Genomic DNA, 25491 nt, shown 5'->3' on the forward strand with positions numbered 1-25491 from the left:
ACAAGCACATGAAAAAATATACATTAGCCACTATGGAAATGCAAATAAAACCCACGATGAGATAGCACTACACACCTACCAGAGTGGCTGAAATAGAAAATAGTGACAATACCAAATCCTGGAGCGGATGTGGAAAAATACTCCCACATTGCTGGTGGGAATGTACGGCTGTACAGGCGCTCTGAAAAAGTCTGGCAGTCTCTTTTAAAACTTAAATATGCAGTAACCGTACGACCTGGCAATTGCACTCCTAGACATTTAGCTAAGAGAAAAGAAAACCAATGTTTACACAAGAACCTGTAATGAATGTTCATAGCAGCTTTATTTGGAATAGCCAAAAACTGGAAACCACCCAGATGTCCTTAGACAGGACAGTGAGTATATGATGGAACACCACACAGCCATCAAAAAGGAATGAGCCATTGACACGTGCAACAGCCTGGAGGAGATTCCAGAACATTATGCTGAGTGAAAAAAGCCAGTCCCAATGGTTACATACTGTAAGACCCCATTTATACAACATTCTTGAAATGACAAAATTATAGAGATGATGGACAGATTAGTGGTTGCCAGGAATTAGGGATAGTGGCCAGAGGGGGTGGGGGGGCTCTAATAAAGGGTCTGTTGGAGGGAGATCCTAGGGAGGAACAGTTCTGTATCTAGATTGCAGTGGTGGTTACACAAATCTACATGTGATAAGATGCTATAGAACTATATGCCCACATTGCACCAGTGTCAGATTCCTGGTCTTGATACTGCATTGTAACTATGTAAGATGTAATCATTGAGGAAAACTGGGTGAAGGGTACGTGGGACCTCTATCTTTGCAACTTCCTATGAATCTGTTAATTATTTCAAAGTAACAAGTTACTTAGGAAAAAAAAAAGCAATAGCTCTAAATGCAACTTGGTGTCCTGGATTGGATCCTGCAACAGAAAAGGGACATGATGGAAAATCTGATAAAAATCCAAGTCTGTAATTTACTTAATAGTTTTGTACCCATGTTAATTTTTTAGTTTCGATAAATGCACCAAGGTTATGTGAGATATTCAGGGAAGCGGGTGTGAAGGGTATATGATCTGTGAACCCAAAATAATTTTAAAGAATAAAATCCTGATGCCTGGACTGGTTAAATCAGAATCCCTGGGGGATGGGCCCCAGGTATCAGTATTTTTAATTTGCCAGGTGATTTCCAATGTGCAGCCAAAGTTAAGAACCACTGTTCTGGAGAGAGAGAATTTTAAAGTATCTACTTCCCACCTGGGTTTGCTCCTGGAGAGAATTCCTTGAGAAAAGTCTCTCAGTGAGCATGCCACTGTTTTTTGGCCTTCATTCCCACTGATCCTGGGTAAGGACCCAAATACCTTTGGGAAAGGTTCCAGAAATCCTGCCCCCTCCCCATCCTTGGTCCCCGTGATGCCCTGGTTTCTGCGCAGCTGAAGCACTGTGGAAGGTGACTTTAGGTGAACCAGAAGGCGAGACAAATACCTTCTCGTTCCCGCTTCTCTAAAACCCCAGAGCTAGAAAAGGAAAATGGCAAAGAGCTTGAAATGTTTCAGAGATCTAAGAAAAACTCCGATGTCATGTTCTTTTTTCCAAAGGACGGAGAGGGTTCTACCTGGTTCACAACCAGCCCTGGCCGCCCTGGCCACCCTCCACGCACCTGACAGCCACACGGCGCCCCCAGGGGGGCCGCGGGCTGCCCTCCCCAGAACCCCACGACAAAGGCTTAGGTGCAGCAGAGCAGTCCCTTCCTCCCACGTGTGACCTCTTCTTAAAACACAGGAAACGACAATACTGTTAGTGGCGACTGAGCCAGGCAGGCTGAGGAGTGGCAGGAGGAAGAGGTTCCTCAGCCCCGCGGGGCCGGCGTGAGAAAGCCACCTGCACAGGAGGGAGCGGGGCTGGTGTGACAGGCTTGCTTCCAGGTTTGGCACATGGGACAGGCTGGGCACGTGCTCTGAAGCATGGCATCGTAAGGGAAGCCTGAAAGGTCACGGTGGCCAAGGCCACGGATGTGGACCCCCAGCCCCCACTGGTGCTGCCAGCAGCAGGAGGCTGGCAGATTAAAAGCAGAGAGAGAACAGGTCACGGCCACAGAGAGGCGGTAACCGTGCACTCACGTGTGGCTTGGCCAGAAGAGGTATAAACACACTGCACTGTCACAGGGAGGCTGCCACAGCGACTGGAGGTGGCACTGTTCCCTTCATTCCGTCCGGAAGCAGGCCTGGAGGGCTGGCCCCGGCGGACCCCCATCTCCTAAAGGGGGGCAGGACCTGCTGAGGCTCCTGGCACCAGCCTCTGGTTCTGAGGGCAGCCAGGACCCGCGTCCACGAGGGCCATCTAAAACGTGGCCTGCAGGGGATGCGGACAGGCTGGCAGGAAGCCGCTCCTTGGCTCGCTCCAGTTCCCCACGTGATTGTCCGTTCCCCAGACCTGGGGCTGCCTGCCAAGCGGTTAAACTCCCGGGTTCCGCCCCGGGCTCTCCTCCGCCGGGAGGCCGGGTCTGCTGTGGCTGGACCCTAGAGGGGAGAGGGAAAATCGGCATCGGAGCCCGAACAGGCAGCGGGTCCCCTGACCCCAGGTGTTCAGTCCTCTTTAGGACGGGAAGGGGCAGGGGGGCGGGGGGCCGAGGAGCCTCAGGCCTCCTCGGGAGACATCGAGGCAGAGCTGGGAGCGTTTAGCTAGGAAAATGCTCAGCCTCGTGAGAGAAAACCACTGCCGGGACGGATGCCATCACTGACAGGCAGGGCTTCTGCCGGTGGGAGGCCGAGGCCATAAGGCCAGGCAGGAGGCGGCTGCCCAGACAACACAGCAGGCGCTGGGAGGGAGCTTTTGTTTCCAAGGCTGAGCAGGCATTTCATGGTCCCTCTGCCCTCCAGAAAAATGAGAAGTAGCAACAAGGGACAGGAAGCAGTGCCCCCCACCTGGGGGGAGAGGTCTGCATGGCCCCCAGCAGCTAACAGGCTGGCAAAGGAAAGCAAAGAGAAGGTAAAGTAAAAGGCAAGACATTTACCTTGCGTGTTGTCTTAAAACAAAAAATGCTCACTAGTCCACAGTCAATTATCAACTGCAGTTTCCAAATGTGCCAAAGAGGGAAAGGCCTACTGGGAAAGCTAGAGAGAGGAGAGGGAAAGGGAGAGGAAGGGGGAGGGGAGGGAGAGAGGGAGGGGAGGGGGAGAGGGAGGGAAGGGAGGGGGAGGGGGAGGGAGAGGGAGGGAGAGAGGGAGGGAGAGAGAGAGAAGACCAGCTATGGAGCTGCTCCGGCAGAACCGCTCCGCTCGGGCAGCTTGGGCAGCACCGCAGAGTCAGGGCCGCGGGGGCGAGAGCGGCCCAGGAGGCCCGGTGTCAAGCTCGGACTCTCCCTGGGAATCCCGCTCTGGGACTGATCGATGTGGAGGGGGTTTTCCGAATGTGAAGCGGCGGACCAGGGCTCCGGAAGGTGTTTCTGTAAAGGGCCAGTCTTCTTAGGCTTTGCAGGCCTCGGGGGCAACGAGGCAACTCCACCTGCAGCCGAGTACAATCCCTCAGCAGGTGGGCACCTCCAGTAAAACGTTCCGAGAACAGGCAGATTTGGCCCTCACGCCATTTGCCGACCCGGCTGAAGACAGCTCAGAATCATCGTGCTTTCCAAGCATTTCAGACACTTCTCTGCTGAGGAAGCTAGAGCCAGTCACCCAGAGGATGGCTCTGACCTGCACCGTTTCAGCAGCGCCCCGGGGACACGTCCAACACGTGTAGCAACACTGAGCTCCCGGGGCAGCGAAGCAACAGGTTAACAGAGATAAAGTGCAAGATCCTGAGGGCCGCCCAGGGCCAATGTCAGGCCGCACACTTGGGGGCAAATCACCAACATCACGACTACAGAACAGGGGCTGCTTGGTAATCCGTTACAAAGAGGAAATGACCCATGAGCCACTAAAAACGATGATCTCAGAGGACTGCCTCACGAGCCACGAAGCCACAAAAGGATTAAAAAACCTCTGGGTGTGATAAAAGATGAAACGAAAGGAAAAACCAGGATTCTTAGACTTAAGTTTGTACCTTACACACAACCTGTGCAGTCAGAGTAGCAGATGGAGGAAACCCAAGCCAAAAGGCTCACACTTTGAAACACAAAAACGTCCTGGCCTTTGAGACCCGGGTCTAACCTGATGGTGCGAACCTCTGTGTGAGGGGTGCCTCACAAAATAAAAGACCGTCACAGCGGGTAAACAGAGGCGCGGGCTCCGCCCTAAGAGGCGAATGAAGGGTCCGTTCATTCCAAAAGGACCGCGACCAGGCCCGGATCCAGGACCCAACTCAACCCCCCAGGGTCCTTCACCAGCACCACAGATGGGGCTCGCAGGAGTGGAGCCACCGACGCAGCTCAGGAAGCACCTTTCCATTATAAAAACACGTTTCCCTTCTCAAACGTGGGTCCGGTAACCGAGGTGCATCGAAGCCAGAGTGCCCGTCTCTCCCGGCCTCCGACTCTTCACCTGTAAAATGGGCGTGACAACTACCACCTCTCAAAACTTCAGGGAAGTTTGTTTAGATGAGTCAGGACGAGGAGAGCCCTTAGCACAGCGCTTGGCATGGGAAGTGTTCAGTTAAGAGCTGGGCGTCCCCACTGCAGGGTAAGGGGGATGGAGCACAGGCAGTCAGGCCCCTGCAGTTCCTTCCACGGCCTCTCCCAAGCCCCGCCAAGCCCCGGAGGACCTCAGACCCCAACCTAGGAGCTCGGTCAGCATAAAAGTACCTTCTTGAATAACAAGGACAAGAAAGTTCCCTGATGTGTTTGACCACTCCCACCCAAAGCCCACCCTTCACAGGCTCCTTTTTTATTTTCCCTCCTTACACTCTAAGGGGGGGGTTTCCCATCCCACTCTGCAAAGTCTGTTTCTTCCTGCTCCCAGTGGAATGCCTGGATGGGACCAAATTCCACAGGAGGTGCTCTTCTGGGTTTTGGGGATGGTGTCCACCAGCCACCTACCTTCAGAGCCAGGCCCACTGGTGACCCAAATCTTCACTTTCTAGGTGACCTAACCCTAACCCCAAATGACCCAATACAGCGCCTTAACGTGACCATACTCCCACTTAGCAACTACGGTTAACCCTTGAACAACTCAGGTTTGAACTGCGTGAGTCCACTTATATGCGGATTACTTTTCAATAGTAAATACTCCGGCACCACACAGGCTGTAGCTGGTTGAATCTGCGGACGTAGAACCACAAACACAGAGGACCGACCACGTTATACACAGATTTTTGACTGCGCAGAGGGTTGGCGCCCCTAACCTGCTGTTGTTCAAGGGTCAACTGTATTCTCTAATTAAATCAACCCACCCTACAGGCCCTGGAGAGAAAATGCTGACTTACGTGCTCCTACTCAGAATGTCAGCTGACCTATAGCTCAGCGGTGACGAGTTATTAAAAACACAAGAAGGGGGCTTCCCTGGTGGCGCAGGGGTTGAGAATCTGCCTGCTAATGCGGGGGACACGGGTTCGAGCCCTGGTCTGGGAGGATCCCACATGCCGCGGAGCAACTGGGCCCGTGAGCCACAACTACTGAGCCTGCGCGTCTGGAGCCTGTGCTCCGCAACAAGAGAGGCCGCGATAGTGAGAGGCCCGCGCACCGCGATGAAGAGTGGCCCCCACTTGCCACAACTAGAGAAAGCCCTCGCACAGAAACGAAGACCCAACACAGCAAAAATAAATAAGTAAATTAATAAACTCCTACCCCCAACATCTTCTTAAAAAAAAAAACACACAAGAAGGGAGAGAGAAAAGAACGGGGAGACAAAAGGGAAAAAGAACAAATGTAGGGCAGGGCGAGGGCAGAGAGAGCAGGTCTGTGTGTGCAGCCAGGGCGGCAAAGGGCACGCTCGCCCTGGGGTCAACGCCGCAGGATGCAGCCGCACGGGGCTCACCTGTGGCTGCGGCTGTCTTGTCACCAAGGAGCCGGGTCTGGCTGCCTGGGACGGCCTGGAGGTCCGCGTTCTCAGGGGACTGCGGCACGGCCTGGGCTCGGGTGGCCAGGAGTGCATTGAGGTACTGCAGCCGCGTGACCTGGGGCACAGGAAGCGTTGCAACTCGTGCAGCTGGACGGAGAAGGGGAGGTGAGGGGCCACACCCCTCCCTCCTGCCCTCAAGCCCCCAAACCAGGGTTGGGGGGTGGGGGGGTGCGGGGCGGAAGCGTTGTTAACATCTCCAAGGAAGCTGGGCGCTTAGGCCCACCAGCAGACAAGAGGGGCCAGGCCATCCACCCTTCACAGCAAGTACAAGGTCTTGCTCTGGGAAGTCTCAGATAGACTCAATCAGAATTTATTCTTAATCCATTCAAATGTGTGACCAGCTGGTCTAGCCCTCGGGGACGCAAAGCTGGTTAAAAGCCAGCACCAGTGAGCAGCCCAGACGGTCACCTTGATGAGCTGCAGGTCAGAGAGGGCCCTCACGGTGTAGTCAGGACAGTATGCAGACAAGCGGGTGCCTTCGGCGGGCTCAGGCAGCGGGTCGTGGCGGATGGACTGGAGCGAGGACACCGGGGACTGGTGAACTATGAGAGGATAGTGGGTGACGGAGCAGGCCAGCCCCACCCAGCCTCTGAGATCCACCCCACAAATCACCCTGGTGAGGGAGTACAGCCAGGGGCTCTGAAAAGGATGGCAAACATGCTCCTCCTGGGAAAAGTTGTGCAGGGGTGGGGAGAGCAACAAAGATGAGCCCCGAAGAAATGCTGCCCCACCCCCATGCAGCCTGCAGACGAGAAGGGCCAGCACGCCCCAAGGCAGACTGCCTTGCAGGAGGCGCGGGATCTGCAGGAAGGACAGGCCGGACGCGGGGCACTGGAGAGCCTCGGCAATGCCCATCCCGCCGCCGACCCCTGCCTCCAGCTCTGGGACGGCTGCAGCTTACCCGAGGACGGCGCCGTCAGGGCGGACACTCCATAGTAGGTGAAGGCCCCATTCTCGAACTTCAAGCCCTCTTTCCCGATCTCCACCTCAACCCTGCCCTGGGAGGTCGGGGAAGAGGGGGAGGAGAGAGGGACAGGGAAAGAAAGAGGTGGACAGGTTATCCTCCCTGCCAGCAAAGAGCACAAGGAGAGAGCACCGACCCCACTTATCCAGGGCGGGTGCATCTGGATCTTCCTTCCTCTTCTCAGACCCTCCCCACTTCCTAAGCAAGCGGCGGGCTCCAGGCCGGGCTCGCAGGTACCTGCAGGATGAGGATGAAATAGTCCACCGGCTGGCTGCGCTGGTACAGGTAGTGGTGGGCGGCCAGGCGGTCGCTCTCGTCAAACCTCACTTCCTGGTTGACGCTGGGATGCTTCAGCAGGTGCAGCAGGACCTTCTCGGAGATTCGCAGCGGGCTGAATACATCCACCTCTGCCCCACAGGGGAAACAGGTGCGGGGACAGTGTCCACCGGGCCCAGCGCAGCCCGTGTACCCGCCCGCCTCCCGCTGCATGCCTCGGCTCCCCCAGCCTCCCACAACACCCACCCGGCCTCGGCTCTCCGCCACCCACAGAGGAGCCGCCTTCAAGTGACCCGAACTAATGACAGGGCGGCAGAGAGAGTCGCCAAAGTTCTCCTGGACACCCTCCTGCTTACTGGGAATGGGGTGGGGGGGTCTCCTGCTCCACTGGCCGGTGAGCAGGGACGAGGCCCACCCTCACCCTCACCTCGGGAAAGGAAGCGCTGGGTGGCCAAGAGCAGCTGAGGCGAGATTTTCACTTTATAGTCATCGTCAGACACCTTGAACAGGGAGAATTCCTCTTTCTGCCTGAGAGGGGCGCTCAGAGACACAGGCTTCTTCTTCACCACGGTGTCTCCTGGGGCGGGGAGAAGAGGGCCTGCTTAGGCTCCAGCAGCCCTCCATCAACATGACTGGACCAAGGGGCACGTTGCCTCTCCCTCCCCCCAAGGCCTCGGGGCTCCTGTGGGGGGACAGCATCAGGGCACTGCTGTCTTGACAGCACCTGGCGGCCACTCCACCCAGGCAGTGATCTGGTGCCTGGTCAGAGGGGTGGCAGCTTGCATTCCAGCGATGTCCCGAGAAGTAGCAGAGAGGCCTGCTCCCTCCTCGGAGCTGGGAGAAGATAATGCCGATACGATGGCAGACAGCTTATGTAAAACAACAGGCCCCTCGCTAGAAAGCACACGTTCGAGGATTACTGGTGCCAAACAGCCGCTAACCTGCAGACCCCGTGCCTACGGCACTCTGAGATGCCAAACCAAAAGGCTGCATTTGGGGGACAGACACGTGGGCAGAGATTCACTTCCAAGCTCACAGGGCGGGCAGCTCAGTGTCCCAGGGGGCCCACGTGAGGCCCGCCGTCAAGCATGGGCTCTGTGTCTGCCCTGCAGACCGCAGCTGCCATCCCAAGAGTCAGGCACTTCTAAAACACAATCACAGGCCCCACGATCATGTATTTGGGGAAGAACCTCTCAGCAGTAAAGAATGGGCTTCTCTGAGAAGACACTTCTATACAACAGAACAAGAGAACGCAAACGGACCAAGGAAGATAAAGACTGGGAAAAAGCCTGTTAAAGGCACAGCTCCGGGCAAGCCCTGGGACTGCAAAGCCACCCATGGGACACACCCCCGTGGCTCTGCGTCCAGGCACACGTGTGAGCCCTCCCTCCTGCAAGGGGCAATCCCGGCCCACGCAGGGGTAAGGAGACGGGGCCTGGGTACATGACGGCTCTGACCCGAGATCCAGCCCCGCTTCTGACAACACGGAGACCTGCCATCCTCTGATCCACACGTCTCTGTAAGCTCGAAAGACCGGCTGAGCCAGAAAAGCGCCAGGGCCGCGACTCACGGTAGTCTTCAGACTCGTCCAGGATCTCGGACTTGATGATCTCCTCGATGACGTCCTCCAGGGTGACCAGGCCCAGCACCTCGTAGAAGGGGTCACCTTCGCCCTCGTTGTTCACCTTCTGCACGATGGCCAGGTGGGACTTCCCTGCGGGGAGGGACACCTGCGTTACAGCTTGCTAGGGGGCCTCCTGTTTTCCTTAGTCCCATGTGACTGGCCCACCACAAGGACAGAGGCTGATGTCTATGTTCCCACAACAGGCCAGGCACCAGGAGAGACTCTTCCTAGGTGCCCGTGAGGAGTAAGTCTTGGACCCCATGTCCACCTGCCCAAGTCCCCCCAGGCAGTCACCCCGGGTCTGTGCGACTCCACGCCGTAAATGTGGTTTAGACAAGGATGCATCCCGACCAGAACAGACACCGTAAACAGCCGCAACCGGACCGTGGACACAGGGCACCGACACCAAAGACGCTGGCTCCCCAGGGACAGTATGAATGCGGAAGCTGAGAGGGGCCACCCCGCCTGAGTCTCCAAAGGGAGCGTTCCCAATTCTGAAGGCTGCCCTGTATTTCCAGAAGCCGAGGTGCATGAAAGTCACCCAGGGGATGAAGATGATGATAATCGGCCAGTTAGAGCCCACACTGTGCGGGAGGAAGAGCAGGAAGCTGCAATTCTTCTCCTTCCTCCTCTGCATCCTCCTCAGGTGAGCTAACTGCTTGTTTTACGAGAAAATGTAAGCTTGAGAAAAGCCCGGCCTCAGAGTGCTGGGGACTGTTAGGGAAACTTCAAGAATATACTCTGTTTCGGGTAAGTGCTTTTTCTCCATAAAGCTTTATGCTTGTCCAAAAGCCACAGAATGTGGGACTTCCCTGGCGGTCCAGTAGTTAAGACTTCGCCTTCCAATGCAGGGGGTGCGGGTTCGATCCCTGGTCGGAGAGCTAAGATCCCGCATGCCTCAGGGCCAGAAAACCAAAACATAAAACATAAGCAATATTGTAACAAATTCAATAAAGACTTTAAAAATGGTTCACGTCAAAAAAACCATTTAAAAAAACAAAAACAAAAAGAAACAGAATGCAAGCCATACAGGTAATTTAAAACTTTTGAGTAGCTACATTATAAAAATTAAAGAGACAGAAATGAAATTAATAGTATTTTATGATCAACTCAATATGATCAAAATATCATTTCAACATGCAGTCAATATAAACATATGAATAGATATTTTTCCTTTTTTGGGTACTAAGTCTTTGATATCTGGTGTGTGTTTGGCCCTCACTGCACATCTCAATTCAGACTGGTTACCGTTCAAGAACTCAGCAGCCACTTGTGGGTAGTGGCTACTGGACTGGACTGTGCAGGTCTAGGATATGGCACTGAGAGCAAACTCATCCCAAGCATGCCCCCACCTAACAGTATTTTTTTTCACTGAAGTATAGCTGATTTACAATATTGTTAGTTCACACTGTGTACAGCAAAGTGTTTCAGTTATATTTTTTCAGATTATTTTCCATTATAGTTATTACAAGATTTTGAATATAGTTCCCTGTGCTATACAGTAAATCCTTGTTGCTTATCTATTTTATGTATAGTAGTTTGTATATGTTAATCCCACACTCCTAATTTAACCCTCCCCCCCTCCTTTGGTAACCATAAGTTTGTTTTCTATGTCTGTTTCTGTTTTGTATAATTTGTATTATTTTTTAGATTCCACATAAAAGTGATATATAATATCTGTCTTTCTGTCTGACTTACTTCATTAAGTATAATATTCTCTAGGTTCATCCATGTTGCTGCAAATGACATCACTTTATTCTTTTTTATGGCTGAGTAGTATTCACTTGCATATATACCACATCTTATTTATCCATTCATCTGTCGATGGACATTTAGGTTGCTGCCCCTTTTTATTACTAGTGAATAAAGCATAGGGTAAAAGCCGGCCTGGACCTGCATGTAAAGGGGTGCTTGCTTCAAGAATCCTTTGGTAAAGCAAAAAGTCAAGCTCACCTCTTCGTGTGAATCCTACTTTACATACCTTGGGTTCAATGACAATGTAGTGATTGGGTTTAGAAGCGCATGCTTTGGAAGCAGCTGGCATGCCTCTGCCTCATTCTTTCAGCATCCGTGCCCCCTGCCCCGCCCCCAGTAATCAGGTATAGGAAGACCTCTGCTCCAAAGGTGGAGGGAATGAAAATGTCAAGAGTCAAGCAAAAGCTATTATTATTAGACCACTAACCAGATGATCAAGAAAGGAAGGAGGTTGTAAAAGGATGAAAAGATCACATTTACTGTAAGTCATCAAACCCAAGATGTCATCAATCATGAGACATCCTGGTTACAGAGATGTTAAAATACAAAAAAAACGTGCAACTGAGAACTGAAGAAATGCAGTACAGGCCTACGTCGTTTCAATGTGCTTCGCACATACTGCTTTTTTTTTTTTTCCAACAAACTGAAGGTGTGTGGCAACCCTTCGTCGAGCAAGTCTATCGGCACCATTTATCAGACAGCATCTGCTCACTCTGTGTGTCACATTTTGGTAATTCTTCCAGATTTTCAAACTCCATTATTATTATAACTGTTATGGCGATCTGTGATGTTACTACTGTAATTGTTTTGGGGGAGCGCCACCAACTGCACCCACATAAGACGGGGAACTTGATAGATACTGTGTGTGTTCTGACTGCTCCACCAACCAGTCATTCCCTGTCTCTCTCCCTCTCCTCTCCTCTCTCCCTGTTCCCTGAGACACAATACTGATATTTAGGCCAATTAATAACCCTACAATAGGCTCTAAGTGTTCAAGTGAAAGGAAGAATCACAGGCCTCTCATTTTAAAACAAAAGCTAGAAATGATTAAGCTTAGCAAGGAAGGCATGTCAAAAGCTGAGACAGGCTGAAAATTAGGCCTCGTGCACCAAACGGCCAAGTCGTGAATGCAAAGGGACAGTTCTGGAAGGAAATTAAAAGAGCTACTCCAGGGCTTCCCTGGTGGCGCAGTGGTTAAGAATCCGCCTGCCAATGCAGCGGACACAGGTTCGAGCCCTGGTCCAGGAAGATCCCACATGCCATGGAGCAACTAAGCCTGTGCGCCACAACTACTGAGCCCACGTGCCACAATTACTGAAGCCCGCACACCTAGAGCCCATGCTCCGCAACAAGAGAAGCCACCGCAATGAGAAGCCTGCGCACCGCAAAGAAGAGTAGCCACCGTTCACCACAACTAGAGAAAGCCCGTGCGCAGCAACAAAGACCCAATGCAGCCAAAAATAAATAATAAATAAATAAATAATTTAAATTTTTTTTTAAATAAATAAGAGCTGCTCCAAAAAATAAAAATATACAAACAAGCAAATAAATGTGCTACTCCAGTGAACATGTGAATGGTAAGAAAGCCAAACAGCCTTCTTGCTGATATGGAGAAAGTCTGAGTGGTCTGGATAGAAGATCAAACCAGCTACAACGTTCCCTTACCCAAAAACCTAACCCAGTGCAAGGCCCCACCTCTCAATTCTATCAAGGCTAAGAGAGGAGAGGGAGCTGCAGATGAAAAGAAGCTACCAGAGATCGGTTCACGAGGTTTAAGGAAAGCCGTCTCCATAACATAAAGGAGTAAGGCGAAGCAGCAAGTGCTTCTGTAGAAGCTGCAGCAAGTTACCCAGAAGCTCTAGCTCAGATCATTAACGAGGGTAGTTACACGACACAACAGATGTTCGACGTGGACAAAACCACCTTATATTAGAAGAAGATGCCATCTAGGACTTTGACAGCCAGAGAGGAAAAGTCAAGGCCTGGTTTTAAAGCTTCAAAGGACACGCTGACCCTCTTGTTATGGGCTAATGCAGTTAGCAGGTGATTTTAAGTTGAAGCCAATGCTCACTTACCATTCCAAAAATCCTAGGGCCGTTGAGAATTACGCTAAATCTACTCTGCCTGTGCTCTATAAACTGAACAATAAAGGATGACAACACATTGGTTTACTGAATATTTTAAGCCCACTGTTGAGAGCCAATGCTCAGAAAAAAGATTCCTTTTCAAGTAGTACTGCTCATCAGCAATGCACCTGGTCACCCAAGAGCTCTGATGGAGCTGTATAAGGAGACTAATGTTATTTTCATGACTGCTAACAAAACATCATACTGCAGCCCATGGATCAAGGAGTAATTTCAACTTTCAAGTCTTATTAAGAACTACATTACATAAGGCTACACCTGCCATAGATAGAGATTCCCCTGCCCTGATGGATGTGGGCAAACTCAATTGAAAACCTTCTGGAAAGGATTCACCATTCTAGATGCCATTAAGAACATTCATGATTTATGAAAAGAGATCAAAATATCAACACTGGGCTTCCCTGGTGGCACAGTGGTTGAGAGTCCGCCTGCCGATGCAGAGGACATGGGTTCGTGCCCCGGTCCGGGAAGATCCCACATGCCGCGGAGCGGCTGGGCCCGTGAGCCATGGCCGCTGAGTCTGCGCGTCCGGAGCCTGTGCTCCGCAACGGGAGAGGTCACAACAGTGAGAGGCCCGCATACCGCAAAAAAAAAAAAAAAAAAAAAAAAAAATATCAACACTGATGGGAGTTTGGAAGAAGTTGATTCCAACCCTCATGGATGACTTTGAGGGGTTTAAGACTTCATGAAGGAAAGTAACTGCAGATGTGGTAGGACGAGCAAGGGAACTAGAATGAGAAGTGGAGCCTGAAGGTGTGACTGAATTGCTGCCATCTCAGGATAAAACTTTAATGGACGAGGAGTTGCTTCTCATGGATGAGCAAAGAAAGTGGTTTCTTGAGATGGGAACTACTCTTGGTAAAGATGTTGCAAAGACCGTTGAAATGGCAACAAAGGATTTAGAACATCATATGAACTTAACTGATAAGGGGTTGTGGGGTTGGCAGGGTTTGACAGGACTGACTCCAATTTTGGAAGAAGTTCTACTGTGGATAAAATGCTATCAAACAGCGCTGGGTGCTTCAGAGACATCGCTGGTGCACGGAAGAGCCAACTGATAGAGCAAGCTTCACTGTCACCTTAAGAAACTGCCACGGCGACCCCAATCAGCAGCCACCACCCTGATGAGCCAGCAACCACCAACATGGAGGCAAGACTCTCCACCATCAAAAAGTTTATAACTCGCTGAAGGCTCAGATGGTGGTTAACATTTTTTAGCCATAAAGGTTTTTTAGTTTGATTTTCTGCGGGACCACGCTGCACAGCATGTGGGATCTTAGTTCCCCAACCAGGGATCAAACCTGCTTGCTTACTTGCTTACTTTCTTATTTATTTATTTATTTTTGCGGTACGCGGGCCTCTCACTGTTGTGGCCTCTCCCGCTGCAGAGCACAGGCTCCCTACGCGCAGGCTCAGCGGCCATGGCTCACGGGCCCAGCCGCTCCGCGGCATGTGGGATCTTCCCGGACCAGGGCACGAACACGTGTCCCCTGCATCGGTAGGCGGACTCTCAACCACTGCGCCACCAGGGAAGCCCTATGATATCTTTTTCTGGTTTTGATATCAGGGTGATGGTGGCTTCGTAGAATGAATTTGGGAGTGTTTCTCCCTCTGCAATTTTTTGGAAGAGTTTGAGAAGGATGGGTGTTAACTCTTCTCTAGATGTTTGATAGAATTCACCTGTGAAGCCATTTGGTCCTGGACTTTTGTTTGCTGTAAGATTTTTAATTACAGTTTCAATTTCATTACTTGTGATTGGTCTGTTTATATATTTTCTAATTCTTCCTGGTTCAGTCTTGGAAAATTGTACCTTTCCAGGAATTTGTCCATTTCTTCGTGGCTGTCCATTTTATTGGCATATAGTTGTTTGTAATAGTCTCTTATAATCCTTTGTATTTCTGCAGTGTTGGTTGTGTGATTTTTCCTTTTTCATTTCTAATTTTATTGATCTGAGTCCTCTCCCTTTTTTTCTTAATGAGTCTGACTAAGGGTATATCAATTTTGTTTATCTTCTCAAAGAACCAGCTTTTAGTTTTATTGATCTTTGCTATTGTTTCCTTCGTTTCTATTTCAGAGGCGGAGTTAGCATCTCCCCACAACTAGGGTGCCTGCCGTCTGCTTGTGGGGGACTCTGACCCCCAAGGAGACGGGAGGAACCCCAGAGTGAACTGGTAGGACACAGCAGGAACAAGGGGGGAGGAGAAGTGGAGGCCAGACAAGATCAGCGCCCCTGAGGCCAGGAGATCAGGAGAGGCAGGTGGGAGGGACTCTCCAGGAAGAGCAGGAGAGCAGTGGAGGGCAATCGCATGGCCCACTTGGGCCGGGGAGCCTGCTGAGCTCCCAAGCTGGTTCTGCCCTCCAAAGCCCCATCCAGGCTGTGAGGGTCCTGGGGGCACAGGAGGGAGAACAGGGAGATCAGGAGAGGCAGGCGGGAGGGGTCCTGCCGGAGGAGCAGGAGAGGAGCGGAGGGCAACGGCCCCGCCCACGCAGGCACAAGGAGCCTGCTAAGCTCCCAGACCAATGCCCCGCCTTCCAAGGCCCCTCCAGGCTGCGTGGGTCCTTGTGGGCATAGGAGGGAGGCCAGGTGGGGATCAGGAGAGGCAGGCAGGAGGGGCCCTCCAGGAGGAGCAGGAGAGGAGAGAAGGGTGTTTTCCCCACCCACCTGAGCCCAGGAAGCCTGCTGGGCTCCCAGGTGAGATCCCCTGCCCTCTGAGACCAGGGGTGTGGGGCCGCCTGGGCTCCTTCTGTTCCTTGAGCCTAAGCCCCACCCCCCACAGCCCCCAGGGCCTTTTCCAGCCCTGTGGGTCCTGAGCATAGGCCCCGCCCACCACCCAAACCTCGCCCTTGCTTAGGCCCCGCCCTCCACAGCCAAGGCCTTCCCCCACCACCTTTTTTTTTTTCTTTTCCCTCCACCTCTTTTTACTATTGTGGTACTGATGTACCTTCCCGTTGTTGACTCATCTATATTTTTATTTCTAACATATCTAACTATGTTATCTGTTAGTTTCCTAGTCTAATTTTATTTTTTACTTTGTTATTGTTTTTTTATTTTTTATTTTTGCCACCACACACTGCTTGCGGGATCTTGATTCGCAAGCCCAGGGTCGGGCGGAAGCTCCGGCGGTGGGAGCTCCGAAGTCCGAACCATCGGACTAACAGAGCATCTCAGACCCCAGGGAATATTCATCAGAGTGAGGTCTCACAGAGTTCAGCACCAAGACCCAGCTCTACCCAACAGCCTACAAACTCCAGTGTTGGAAGCCTCAGGCCAAACCAGTAAAACAGGAACACAATCCCAGTCATTAAAAAAAGAGAGACGGCAAAAAATGTCACAGATGAAGGAGCAAGGGAAAACCTACAAGACCAAATAAATGAAGAGGAAACAGGCAATCTACCTGGAAAAGAATTCAGAGTAACGATAGTAAAGATGATCCAGAATCTCGGAAATAGAATGGAGGCACGGATTGAGAAAATACAAGGAATGTTTTAACAAAGATCTAGAAGAACTAAAGAACAAACAGAGGTGAACAACACAATAACTGAAATGAAAAATACACTATAAGGAATCAATAACAGAATAACGGAGGCAGAAGAATGAATAAGTGAGTAAAGACAGAATGGTGGAAATAAATGCCAAGGAGCAGAATAAAGAATGAAAAGAATTGAAGACAGTCTCAGAGACCTCTGGGACAACACTAAACACACCAACATTCGAATTACAGGGGTCCCAGAAGAAGAAGAGAAAAAGAAAGGGTCTGAGAAAATATTTGAAGAGATTATAGTGGAAAACTTCCCTAACATGGGAAAGGAAATAGTCACCCAAGTCCAGGAAGCACAGAGAGTCCCATACAGAATAAACCCTAGGAAAAACACCCCAAGACACATATTAATCAAGCTAACAAAAATTAAATTCAAAGAGAAAATATTAAAAGCAGCAAGGGAAAAACAAAAAATAACATACAAAGGAGTCCCCATAAGGTTATCAGCTGATTTTTCAGTGGAAACTCTGCAGGCCAGAAGGGAGTGGCAGGATATACTTAAAGTGATGAAAGAGACAAACCTACAACCAAGATTACTCTACCCAGCAAGGATCTCATTCAGATTTGATGGAGAAATCAAAAGCTTTACAGACAAACAAAAGCTAAGAGAATTCAGCACCACCAAAACAGCTTTACAAAAAATGCTAAAGGAACTTCTCTAAGCGGGAAACACAAGAGAAGAAAAAGACCCACAAAAACAGACCCAAAACAATTAAGAAAATGGTAATAGGAACATACATATCGATAATAACCTTGAATGTAAATGGATTAAATGCCCCAAACAAGACAAAGACTGGCTGAATGGATACAAAAACAAGACCCGTATATATGCTGTCTACAAGAGACCCACTTCAGACCTAGGGACACATACAGACTGAAAGTGAAGGGATGGAGAAAGATATTCCATGGAAATGGAAATCATAAGAAAGCTGGAGTAGCAACACTCATGTCAGATAAAATAGACTTTAAAATAAAGACTGTTACAAGAGACAAATAAGGACACTACATAATGATCAATCCAAGAAGAAGATATAACAATTATAAATGTTTTTGCACCCAACATAGGAGCACCTCAATACGTAAGGCAAATGCTAACAACCATGAAAGGAGAAATCGACAGTAACACAATAATAGTAGGGGACTTTAACACCCCACTTACACCAATGGACAGATCGTCCCAACAGAAAATAAATATGGAAACATAAGCTTTAAATGACACAACAGACCAGATAGATCTAATTGACATTTATAGAACATTCCACCGAAAAGTGGCAGAACACACTTTCTTCTCAAGTGCACATGGAACATTCTCCAGGACAGATCACATCTTGGGTCACAAATCAAGCCTTGGAAAATTTAAGAAAACTGAAATCGTATCAAGCATCTTTTCTGACCACAACGCTCTGAGATTGTAAATCAATTACAGGAAAAAAAACTGTAAAAACACAAATACGTGGAGGCTAAACAGTGCGCTACTAAATAACCAAGAGATCACTGAAAAAATCAAAGAAATAAAAAAATACATAGACACAAATGCCAACGAAAGCACGACCACACAAAACCCATGGGACACAGCAAAAGCAGTTCTACGAGGAAAGTTCATAGCAATTCAATCTCACCTCAAGAAACAAGAAAAATCTCAAACAATCTTACCCTACACGTAAAACATAACTTTTATATACACTGAGAAACCAAAACACTTGTATGACTTGCTTTACTGTGGTGGTCTGGAACTGAACCCACAACATCTCCAAGGCATGCCTATACTTAGGGCTTGCTTACTGCATGCCAGCCACCAAATGCTTTATTCATTTATTAACTTACCAAACCCTCTGGCAACTCTATACGGCACATATTATTATTTGCATTTTACAGTTCACAGAGAAAACTGAGGCCAAAAGAGGTTCAGTGACCCTGCCAAGCTGAAACCCAGGCAGCTGGCTCTGAGTCCACTCTCCTAACACCCCCCCACCCCACTCAAGTGACTTTCACTGAGGAGAACAAAAGACTGAATCTTAGGAGCCCCCTCCCCTCTGGGAGATAGGCCATGGTGCCAAGTTCAGGGCCCCACTGAAGAGAAGCCAGCAGCCCTCTTTAGGGGCTCTACCATCCTGGAACAAAAATTAAAGGCGGAAATGCCCACATTAAGTTCCCTCCCCGCCTTCCCAGGAGGAAGGGGCTAGGGGTCCCTGGGGAACTGTCTGCCCATTCCTGCTGAGACAGAGGCACTGAATGAGGAACGTGGCATTTCCAGACGCTTCCCACCCCTTGGTGTTTGGGCTGGAATGGCTCACACCGGCAGGCAGGCAGCACTGCTACGAGGGCCCCAACAGCTCTGCTACGGGATACAAATCCGTTAGGCCACGTCAGGAAGGCTGAGGCTCGACACACAATGTGGGTCAACGGTCTTCTGGGATTTCGGGAGCCAAAGCCCAGGTTCTAGATGGCCATCTGGGAGCAGAGGACCCACTTCAGCCCCCTTCTTCCACAAAGCCAGTCCCTTTGGCAGGTTACCTACAGGAATGACTAATTTCTACCTTGCTTTCAAAACTTCTATAAAATGGGCGCAAGGTTCTCAGTGATGAGATGATTCAATAATGAACAGAAGACAGAAGAGCCCTCGCAAGGTCCCCCAAACAGCGGCCACGGGATCTAACCTTAAGGCAGGATGTCTGAGGGGTCCAGGAGGCAACCAGAAAGGAGTGAGGGGCACACAGAGAACGGGAAGCTGGAGGGATTCAAGCTTCTCATCTGATGGGATAAAACGCCCTGAAGATAGGGGGCCCCCTGGCTGGCTGACTGCAAACACGGACACAGGCCCCCAGACAGGTGCCGTCGGCTCTCCCCGCGAAAGCTCTACAGAGCCGCAGGCCAGGGGGAGATGGCACACCTGCCGACGTCGACCAGGAAGCTCTGAAAAGCTCTAGAGTTCTGATTTTAGTTAGCAGGCTCGAGAACGCTCACAAACGACAGGGGTGCTAGAGGACCCTTCCATAATGCCTATTTTCTAGGACATTCCTAAAAATGCAGTTGGCGATGGAATTCCTCTGCCTTCCCTCTTTAGCGTTTTTTTAAAAAAACTGTCTGAACGTATCCTGTGAGAAAAGTACTATGTGACCATCCCTCACAGATGTCTGAGCAGGTCTGACTCTTCAGAGTTGGGGCAATCCTTTGGCTTCTGAAAGGCAATGAACCACAACTCAGGGTTTAAAGCAGACTCCGAAAAGCGCACCCATCCTAATCCCTCCTTTGGCTGAATGTCCTTGAGGTCACTGGTGGTTGTCACTGGGGGTTGACAAAGAAGGCAGGGGTTAATAGCTTTAAAGAAAATACATGCTACCTACTACACCTCCAAAGTACGCGCTCCCCCTGGCAATGCCTGCACAAAACAATCAGCTGTCACCTCAAGTCTGCACAGTGACTGAGGGGCACCTCACCGGGGAAGGTGCCTCTCCCAGACTATACAGTTCCAAAACTGTGCTCTGAAGGAGAGAAAGAAACAGGGCCCAGAATGGCAGTAACTGCCAAGATGCCAGGGCCTCCAGCGTCGGGAATTCAGAGGGACCACCGTCTCATACACTCGGCAGAGAGACAGGAAGGGGATCGGTTCCTAAAACCGCACGTACCAGGGAGGCTGCGATACGCCCTTTGTTCATGAGCAGAGGAACGATGAAGAGTGTTAGACTAACGAGGACTTTAGTGAGGAAACGTAAAGCGATCTGCCAAAGGACTGCACTGCACGAGAGCAGAGAAAGCCCAGGATATCACAGGAAAGACGTGGCCATCTTGCCCTGAGAATGGCCCTCACTCTCCACAGGAGGCAGGAGGCCAAGGGGACTGAAGAGCCCCCCATTCAACCTCCAGACTGTACCCCTCCCGCACCGCCTTCTAGAAGGAGGCTCTCCAGAGCCGCCCCAAGGCTACCACCCCAGAACAGAAGCAGCGTGCACTGGCCTTCCCTCCCTACCAGCAACTTCCTACCAACACTTCGACCTAAACCCACTCCAGTCCCCCATCTTAAGATCCCCCATCTTAAAACCAAAGAGCAGAAGGCCTCCTGCCCGCCCAGCCTCTCCCAGCCACTGCCCCCTGGCTTACGCTCTGCAGCCATACCTCCCGGAAGGCCTGTCTCCTTGGGCTGTCGTGCTTCAATCCCCAGCACCCCACTCCATGGCCCCATAACTGCTCTGCAAAGGTCAAGGGTATCCTGGTTGCTGGATCCAAAGGACATGACGCCAGCCTCTCTCCTGATCACTCTCCTTCCCTTAGTTTCCAGGGCGTTCCCGGGTCTGGCTCTCCTCTGCAGCCCCTCCTCTCTGCCCTCCACCCCTTCCCTGCTGTGTCCCTCTTTAAGCGCTGCTTCCTAGGACCACTTCAACACAGACGTCCAGATCCTTCCCTCCTGCTTGGGGCTTTCACTTGCATCTCACTGCACATCAACTAATCCTAGGAGCCTGCCTCTCGGGCCACTGCACAGCCACAAATTCCCGTGTCCAGAACAAACTCGTCTGCCTGCCACCCGCCACCGTCCCCAAGCCCTCTCTTCCCTGCGTGTGCTCTGCCTCAGGGAAGGTCAAGGCCACCACCAAGCCAAAATGCACATTCATCCTCAGCTCCTCTTCTTGCCCCCCAGTCCCTGGGCTAACCACAAAATCCTCCTAAGCCCACCTTCAAATGCCCTCTTAGGTTACTCCTCTCCAGGCCCGCTGTGCACCCCTGTTCAGGCTACCACCACCTCTCACTGGACCCCCCAACCACTGGAACCCCCCAACTGTGGTCTCCACACCAGTCAGTGATCTGTGCAAACCACTCAGATGGTGTCACGCTCCGCTCAGTCACCGCCCTGGTGGTCAAGCCCGGCCTCCCCAGGGCCTCAAGCTGGAAGGCGGCAGGGGCAGGATGGTACCCTCCCCTGCTGACTCCAGGGCCTGCACGGCTGGCCACCAGGCCACGAGAATCCCCACTGCCTCAGAGACTACAGTACTACTCGGAGACAGAGTACTTGCTACTGGGGGGTGCTGCCTGGCCCCCGACCCAGGCTCCTCTCCCCAGTGAAGGGCTGCGTGGCTACTCTCTGAAGAAACAGCCAGGAGCTTATCAGAGATTCTCTAGCAAAGCAGCCAGGGCTGCCCATCAAAGTCTCCCACCGAGATCCCCAGATACAGTAATAACAGTTACTGCCTAACTTCAACACCCTTCAGCAGGAGGTGGTGCGCGAGAGCGCCCACTAGTGGCCTCCATACAGCAGTGCTAATGCAGGAGTAACATGGTCACTACTGCAGAGCTTGGCCTCCCTGCCCTGACAGTCAAGGGACTCACAGGGGCCTGGAGACTTCACAGCTGCCAGGAAGATGAGGGGGAGCTGCTCAGTTCTCCGCCGCAATTATTCAGTCTTTAGGGTGAAGCTCATCCAGAGTCCTGAGGTGTCCCCAAGCCCATCCTGCAGTTCAGGTGTGAAAAGCCTGGCTAGTGGCCAAGTGTCCTCTGGGGAGGACACCCATGCCCAACAACGGAGAGGGAGACTGCAGGGGAATCCAAACCTTCACAATGCGAGAGTCTCAGTTTTTACCAGGGTGAAAGGAGAGGGTGAAAATATGGAGTTAAGAGAGAACTTGAGACATTACTCGGGGTTTAAAAAAAAAAAAGTAATGGGAGACTAATTGGTATCCATCAAGTTGCTTCTGGTGAAATTACAGTGGAAGTTTCTTCCACACCTGTAGAAAAACATTTACCAATCATTCCTTTTCCCTTCCTTTTACCAATCAGGAAGGTACCAGCCCATCAGTGACCTTAACAATGATGCCCTAGAAACATCACAGGACCAGATACTTTTATATTATACGTGTGCAGAGAGCAGCGTCCAGGTACCTGAAGACTATACTCTTCTATGTTCTTTCCGTTTCTATCCAAGAGTTTGGACCTGCTACAAAGCCAAAGGCCACAGAAATGACCTGGTAAAGAGCTGGAGAGTTAGAGCCAAGTAGACATACCTCCCCAAACTGGGGGCCTGCCAGGAGAAGGGGACTTTTCTGTCTATAGCACTGTCAGTTTCAGAGCCACAGCCTTTAAATGATATTTCGAAGGGTCATTCGGAGCTGCAAAGCCATCCTCTTCATTAAAAGGGACCTTAGAGGCTTCCCTGCTCTCCACGAGGGTGGGACCCTTCCCCACAAGCTTCCCTAAACCCCCACTCCTTCTGTAGGGCGCTGACATGCGAGTCCCCTCCGCGATTCCCCGGCCGTTACCTCGTTTGAACTCCTCCAGGACGGCGTCCAGCTTGGTGTCGTTGAAGACGAAGTGGAGTGGGTGGCTGTAGAAGCGGGTGATTGTGCTGAGCGGCGTGCAGTCTTCGGGGTCCACGAAAGCCAAGTCCTTGAGGTAGAGCATGTCCACGATGTTAGAACGCTCGTCCTCGTACACGGGGATGCGCGTGTGGCCGCTCTGCATGATGCTGGCCAGGACGCCGAAGTCCAGCACGGTGCTGGCGTCCAGCATGAAGCAGTCCTCGAGGGGCGTGAGCACGTCCTCCACGGTCCGGCAGGGCAGCACGCCCTTGCTGAGATCGCTGTAGGGATCGCTGCCGCCGCGCGCCAGTTCCAGCACGCGCTCGCGCAGCCGCCCTGGCCGCGCCGCCAGCTCCAGCAGCTGGCCCACGGGCAGCGCCACGGGCAAGGTGAGCAGCACTGCCAGGCGGCTGAGGATCAGTGCGCGCGGCGCCAGCGCCAACGTCCAGCGCCCGCTCACGGCAGCCGGCACCACCTCGCCCACCAGGAACACGAGCCCCGCGCTGCCGAGCACTGCAGGCACGGCGCGCTGGCCGGCCGCGCGGTACAGCAGTACCGCCAGCGCCGCCTGCGCCAGGCTGGCCAGCAGCAGCAGCGCGCCCAGGGCGCAGCCGGCCCAGCGCCGCGCGGGCTCCAGGCGCCGCGCCGCCGCACGCTCCGCCTCCGAGCCGCTCTCGCGCAGCACCTGCACCTCGGCTGGCGCCAGCGCCAGCGCGCTCAGCTGCAGGCCCCGCGCCAGCGCCGCCAGCGCCAGCAGCCCCGCCGCCCCCAGGCCCAGAGCCCAGGGCGGCGCCGACTCCTCGGCTGCCCCGCCGCCCGGCTCCACACGCACGGCCAGCAGCGCCGAATGCGGGCGCACGGCCTCGGCGCGCAGGCGCAGCAGCGCGCGCCACTCGCCCGTGGGGGCGGCCACCTCGCCGCTCGGCTCCCCGCGCACCGCCAGCAGCGCCGAGTGCGGGCGCACAGCCTCAGCGCGCAGGCGCAGCAGCGCACGCCACTCGCCCGTGGGGACCGCCGCCTCGTCGGACGCCGCGGCCGGCCCGCCCTCGGGGCAACCCGCCCCCTCAGGGGCCACCCAGGACCAGGAGCTGTTGGCGAAGCCCGAGCCGAAAAGGCGCAGGCGGAAGGTGGCCTCCGGAGCGGCCCGCATCTCCCCTCCGCGCGCCCACCCCGCGCCCGCCGCTCCGTCCTCCTCCAGACAGACACCCAGCACTCGCGGGCCCGACGCCGCCTCCCCAGCGGCGTTGCCCAGGCAGAGCGCGGCGAGCAACCAGCCTAGCCGACCCGCCGCCGCCGCCGCCGCCATCGCCTGCTGCCCCCTCTCGGCCTCCCGCGCAGCCTACCCCTCCGCCTCCCCCGGGCCAATCGTCGCCAGCCCTGGCGCCTCTTCCGCCAATAGGCGGCGGGCGGGGGCGGGCCCCAGGGTCGGACTAGGCTGCGCCGGGGAGTAAACAAGCCGCGGCGCGATCCCGGGGCGGGTCGGGGGCGTGGGGCTCTCGGCCCCGCGGGGCTCGGCCGCGACTCCCGGGTCTGCGGCTGGGGCTGGGGCTGGGGCTGGCTGGCGTCCGGAGGGCGCGGAGCGGCGAACTGGCCCCCCTCCGCGGGCGTCTGGTTCTCACCGGCAGTCGCCGCTCACCGGGAGGCCGGGCCCGTGCTTTAGGGAAGTCCCTGGCTCGGGACTCGGGTCGCAGAGCGGAGCGGCGCTCCTGAAATTGCAGGCAGAGAATTCAGCCAACGGAGATGGGCCGTTTTCTCAGAAAGGGACCCCCTGAACCACTGACCTAAAGGGCGAGGAGGGCTGAAAGAACCGGTAACTGGGCATCGGAAAGCAAGGTTTATTGGAAGTGTTTCTTGATCGCACCCGATTCTGCTATAGGTCTGGGACGTGACACACAGACCCTGTCTTAAAGGAACTTGCATTCCTGCCAGGGAGAACGATGGTGAATACGTACACGCACGAAATCACTACCTCATTGGATCCTCACAGCTACTACATGTTATGAATATATTTTACCGGAGAAAAGTGAAGCACGACTCAGACACGGATGTTGGGTTTCAACGCGACCGGCCTAATATCCTGTTCGCCATCCCAGCCACATTAGGAGATGGCAGCTCTGTCAGGAATTACTGTACAGTATCTGGTCACTCCACTTCTAGCAGATCATCCTTGGGAAAATAATTCCTAAAGACCAACAAGAACTATTCAAGAGAATCCTCCCAAAGACTGTGTGGTCCTTGACAGTGTGGAATGTTCTTCAACCTATTATACGTGAACTTCACCTGGTTGGAAGGAAATAGACAACCTGCTAACACGACTTCTCTATGAGTCCAGATGAAATGGGTTTTTTTGTATTTTCTTTACATTTTTATGTATTTTCAAATCTCCTAACATACATAGACTTTCATAAGGCTGTTCATGTACATGTCATTTAAAATGGTCTTTACAAGGATTCTATAGAAATTCATGTGCTGTGTCATGAAAACACTTTAAACAACAGTTTAGGCACTGTGGCTGCAATTAAGTAAAATACGTTTGTGTGGAAAGTAATGTGCAAGAATGAATAAGCCCGTGGCGAGTGACCGGCAGAAATATATGTGAAAAGTTCCAGAATAAGCCGCCAGCAGAAGCAATAATGACTACTGAGCCTTTCCACTGGGCTGGCATGCCTCTTTTGAAAAAAAATAATGATAGTAGACTCAACCCCTTTGGTTCACACTTCTGTCTCCAAGTCCAGATAAAATGCTGACACTGAGATAGAATGGACAACAGGCTTGAAATGAGTCATGTGCCTGAAAAGTTAACTAGCAAAGGCCAGTTCCAGAGGTAAGATGGGGAGAACACTCGGTATATCTAGACAGAGCTCTGACCTTTGACAAGTTACTTTTCCCCTGGTCTCGAGCTCCCTTGG

At 52.4% G+C, this 25491-nt stretch overlaps 1 protein-coding gene across 6 annotated transcripts; it reads right to left on the reverse strand.

The window, feature by feature from the left end:
- Window positions 1-303: 303 nt before the first annotated feature.
- Window positions 304-23909, reverse strand: CNNM3 (cyclin and CBS domain divalent metal cation transport mediator 3). Of its 6 annotated transcripts, none has more exons than XR_009544214.1 (9): window positions 22544-23909; window positions 8807-8950; window positions 7664-7813; window positions 7198-7367; window positions 6898-6994; window positions 6405-6538; window positions 5913-6051; window positions 3017-3116; window positions 2386-2522 (listed from the first exon to the last, which is right to left on the reverse strand). XR_009544214.1 is itself a non-coding variant. In XM_060169810.1 (8 exons), the coding sequence occupies exons 1-8, from the start codon at window positions 23886-23888 to the stop codon at window positions 2163-2165; spliced, it is 2571 nt and encodes an 856-aa protein (XP_060025793.1). In that variant the 5' UTR covers window positions 23889-23909; the 3' UTR covers window positions 304-2162. The 6 variants fall into 6 exon arrangements, 4 of the variants coding, with proteins under 4 accessions (XP_060025793.1, XP_060025796.1, XP_060025794.1 ...); XR_009544216.1 differs by having other exon boundaries at window positions 5913-6083; XM_060169810.1 differs by lacking the exon at window positions 3017-3116 and having other exon boundaries at window positions 304-2522; window positions 5913-6083.
- Window positions 23910-25491: the final 1582 nt, after the last annotated feature.

Source organism: Lagenorhynchus albirostris, chromosome 13, assembly GCF_949774975.1.
Source record: "Lagenorhynchus albirostris chromosome 13, mLagAlb1.1, whole genome shotgun sequence".
Taxonomy (NCBI): domain Eukaryota; kingdom Metazoa; phylum Chordata; class Mammalia; order Artiodactyla; family Delphinidae; genus Lagenorhynchus; species Lagenorhynchus albirostris.

What these genes read in the sequence shown, in the direction of transcription:
- CNNM3 (XM_060169810.1), bottom strand. Translation starts at nt 23,888, where the DNA reads ATGGCGGCGGCGGCGGCGGCGGGTCGGCTAGGCTGGTTGCTCGCCGCG. An exon ending in ATTTCATCCTCATCCTGCAG is followed by an intron (nt 6,995 to 7,197) that starts GTACCTGCGAGC and finishes CCGACCTCCCAG; the next exon opens with GGCAGGGTTGAGGTGGAGAT. An exon ending in CTGACCTGCAGCTCATCAAG is followed by an intron (nt 6,084 to 6,404) that starts GTGACCGTCTGG and finishes TTCTCCGTCCAG; the next exon opens with CTGCACGAGTTGCAACGCTT.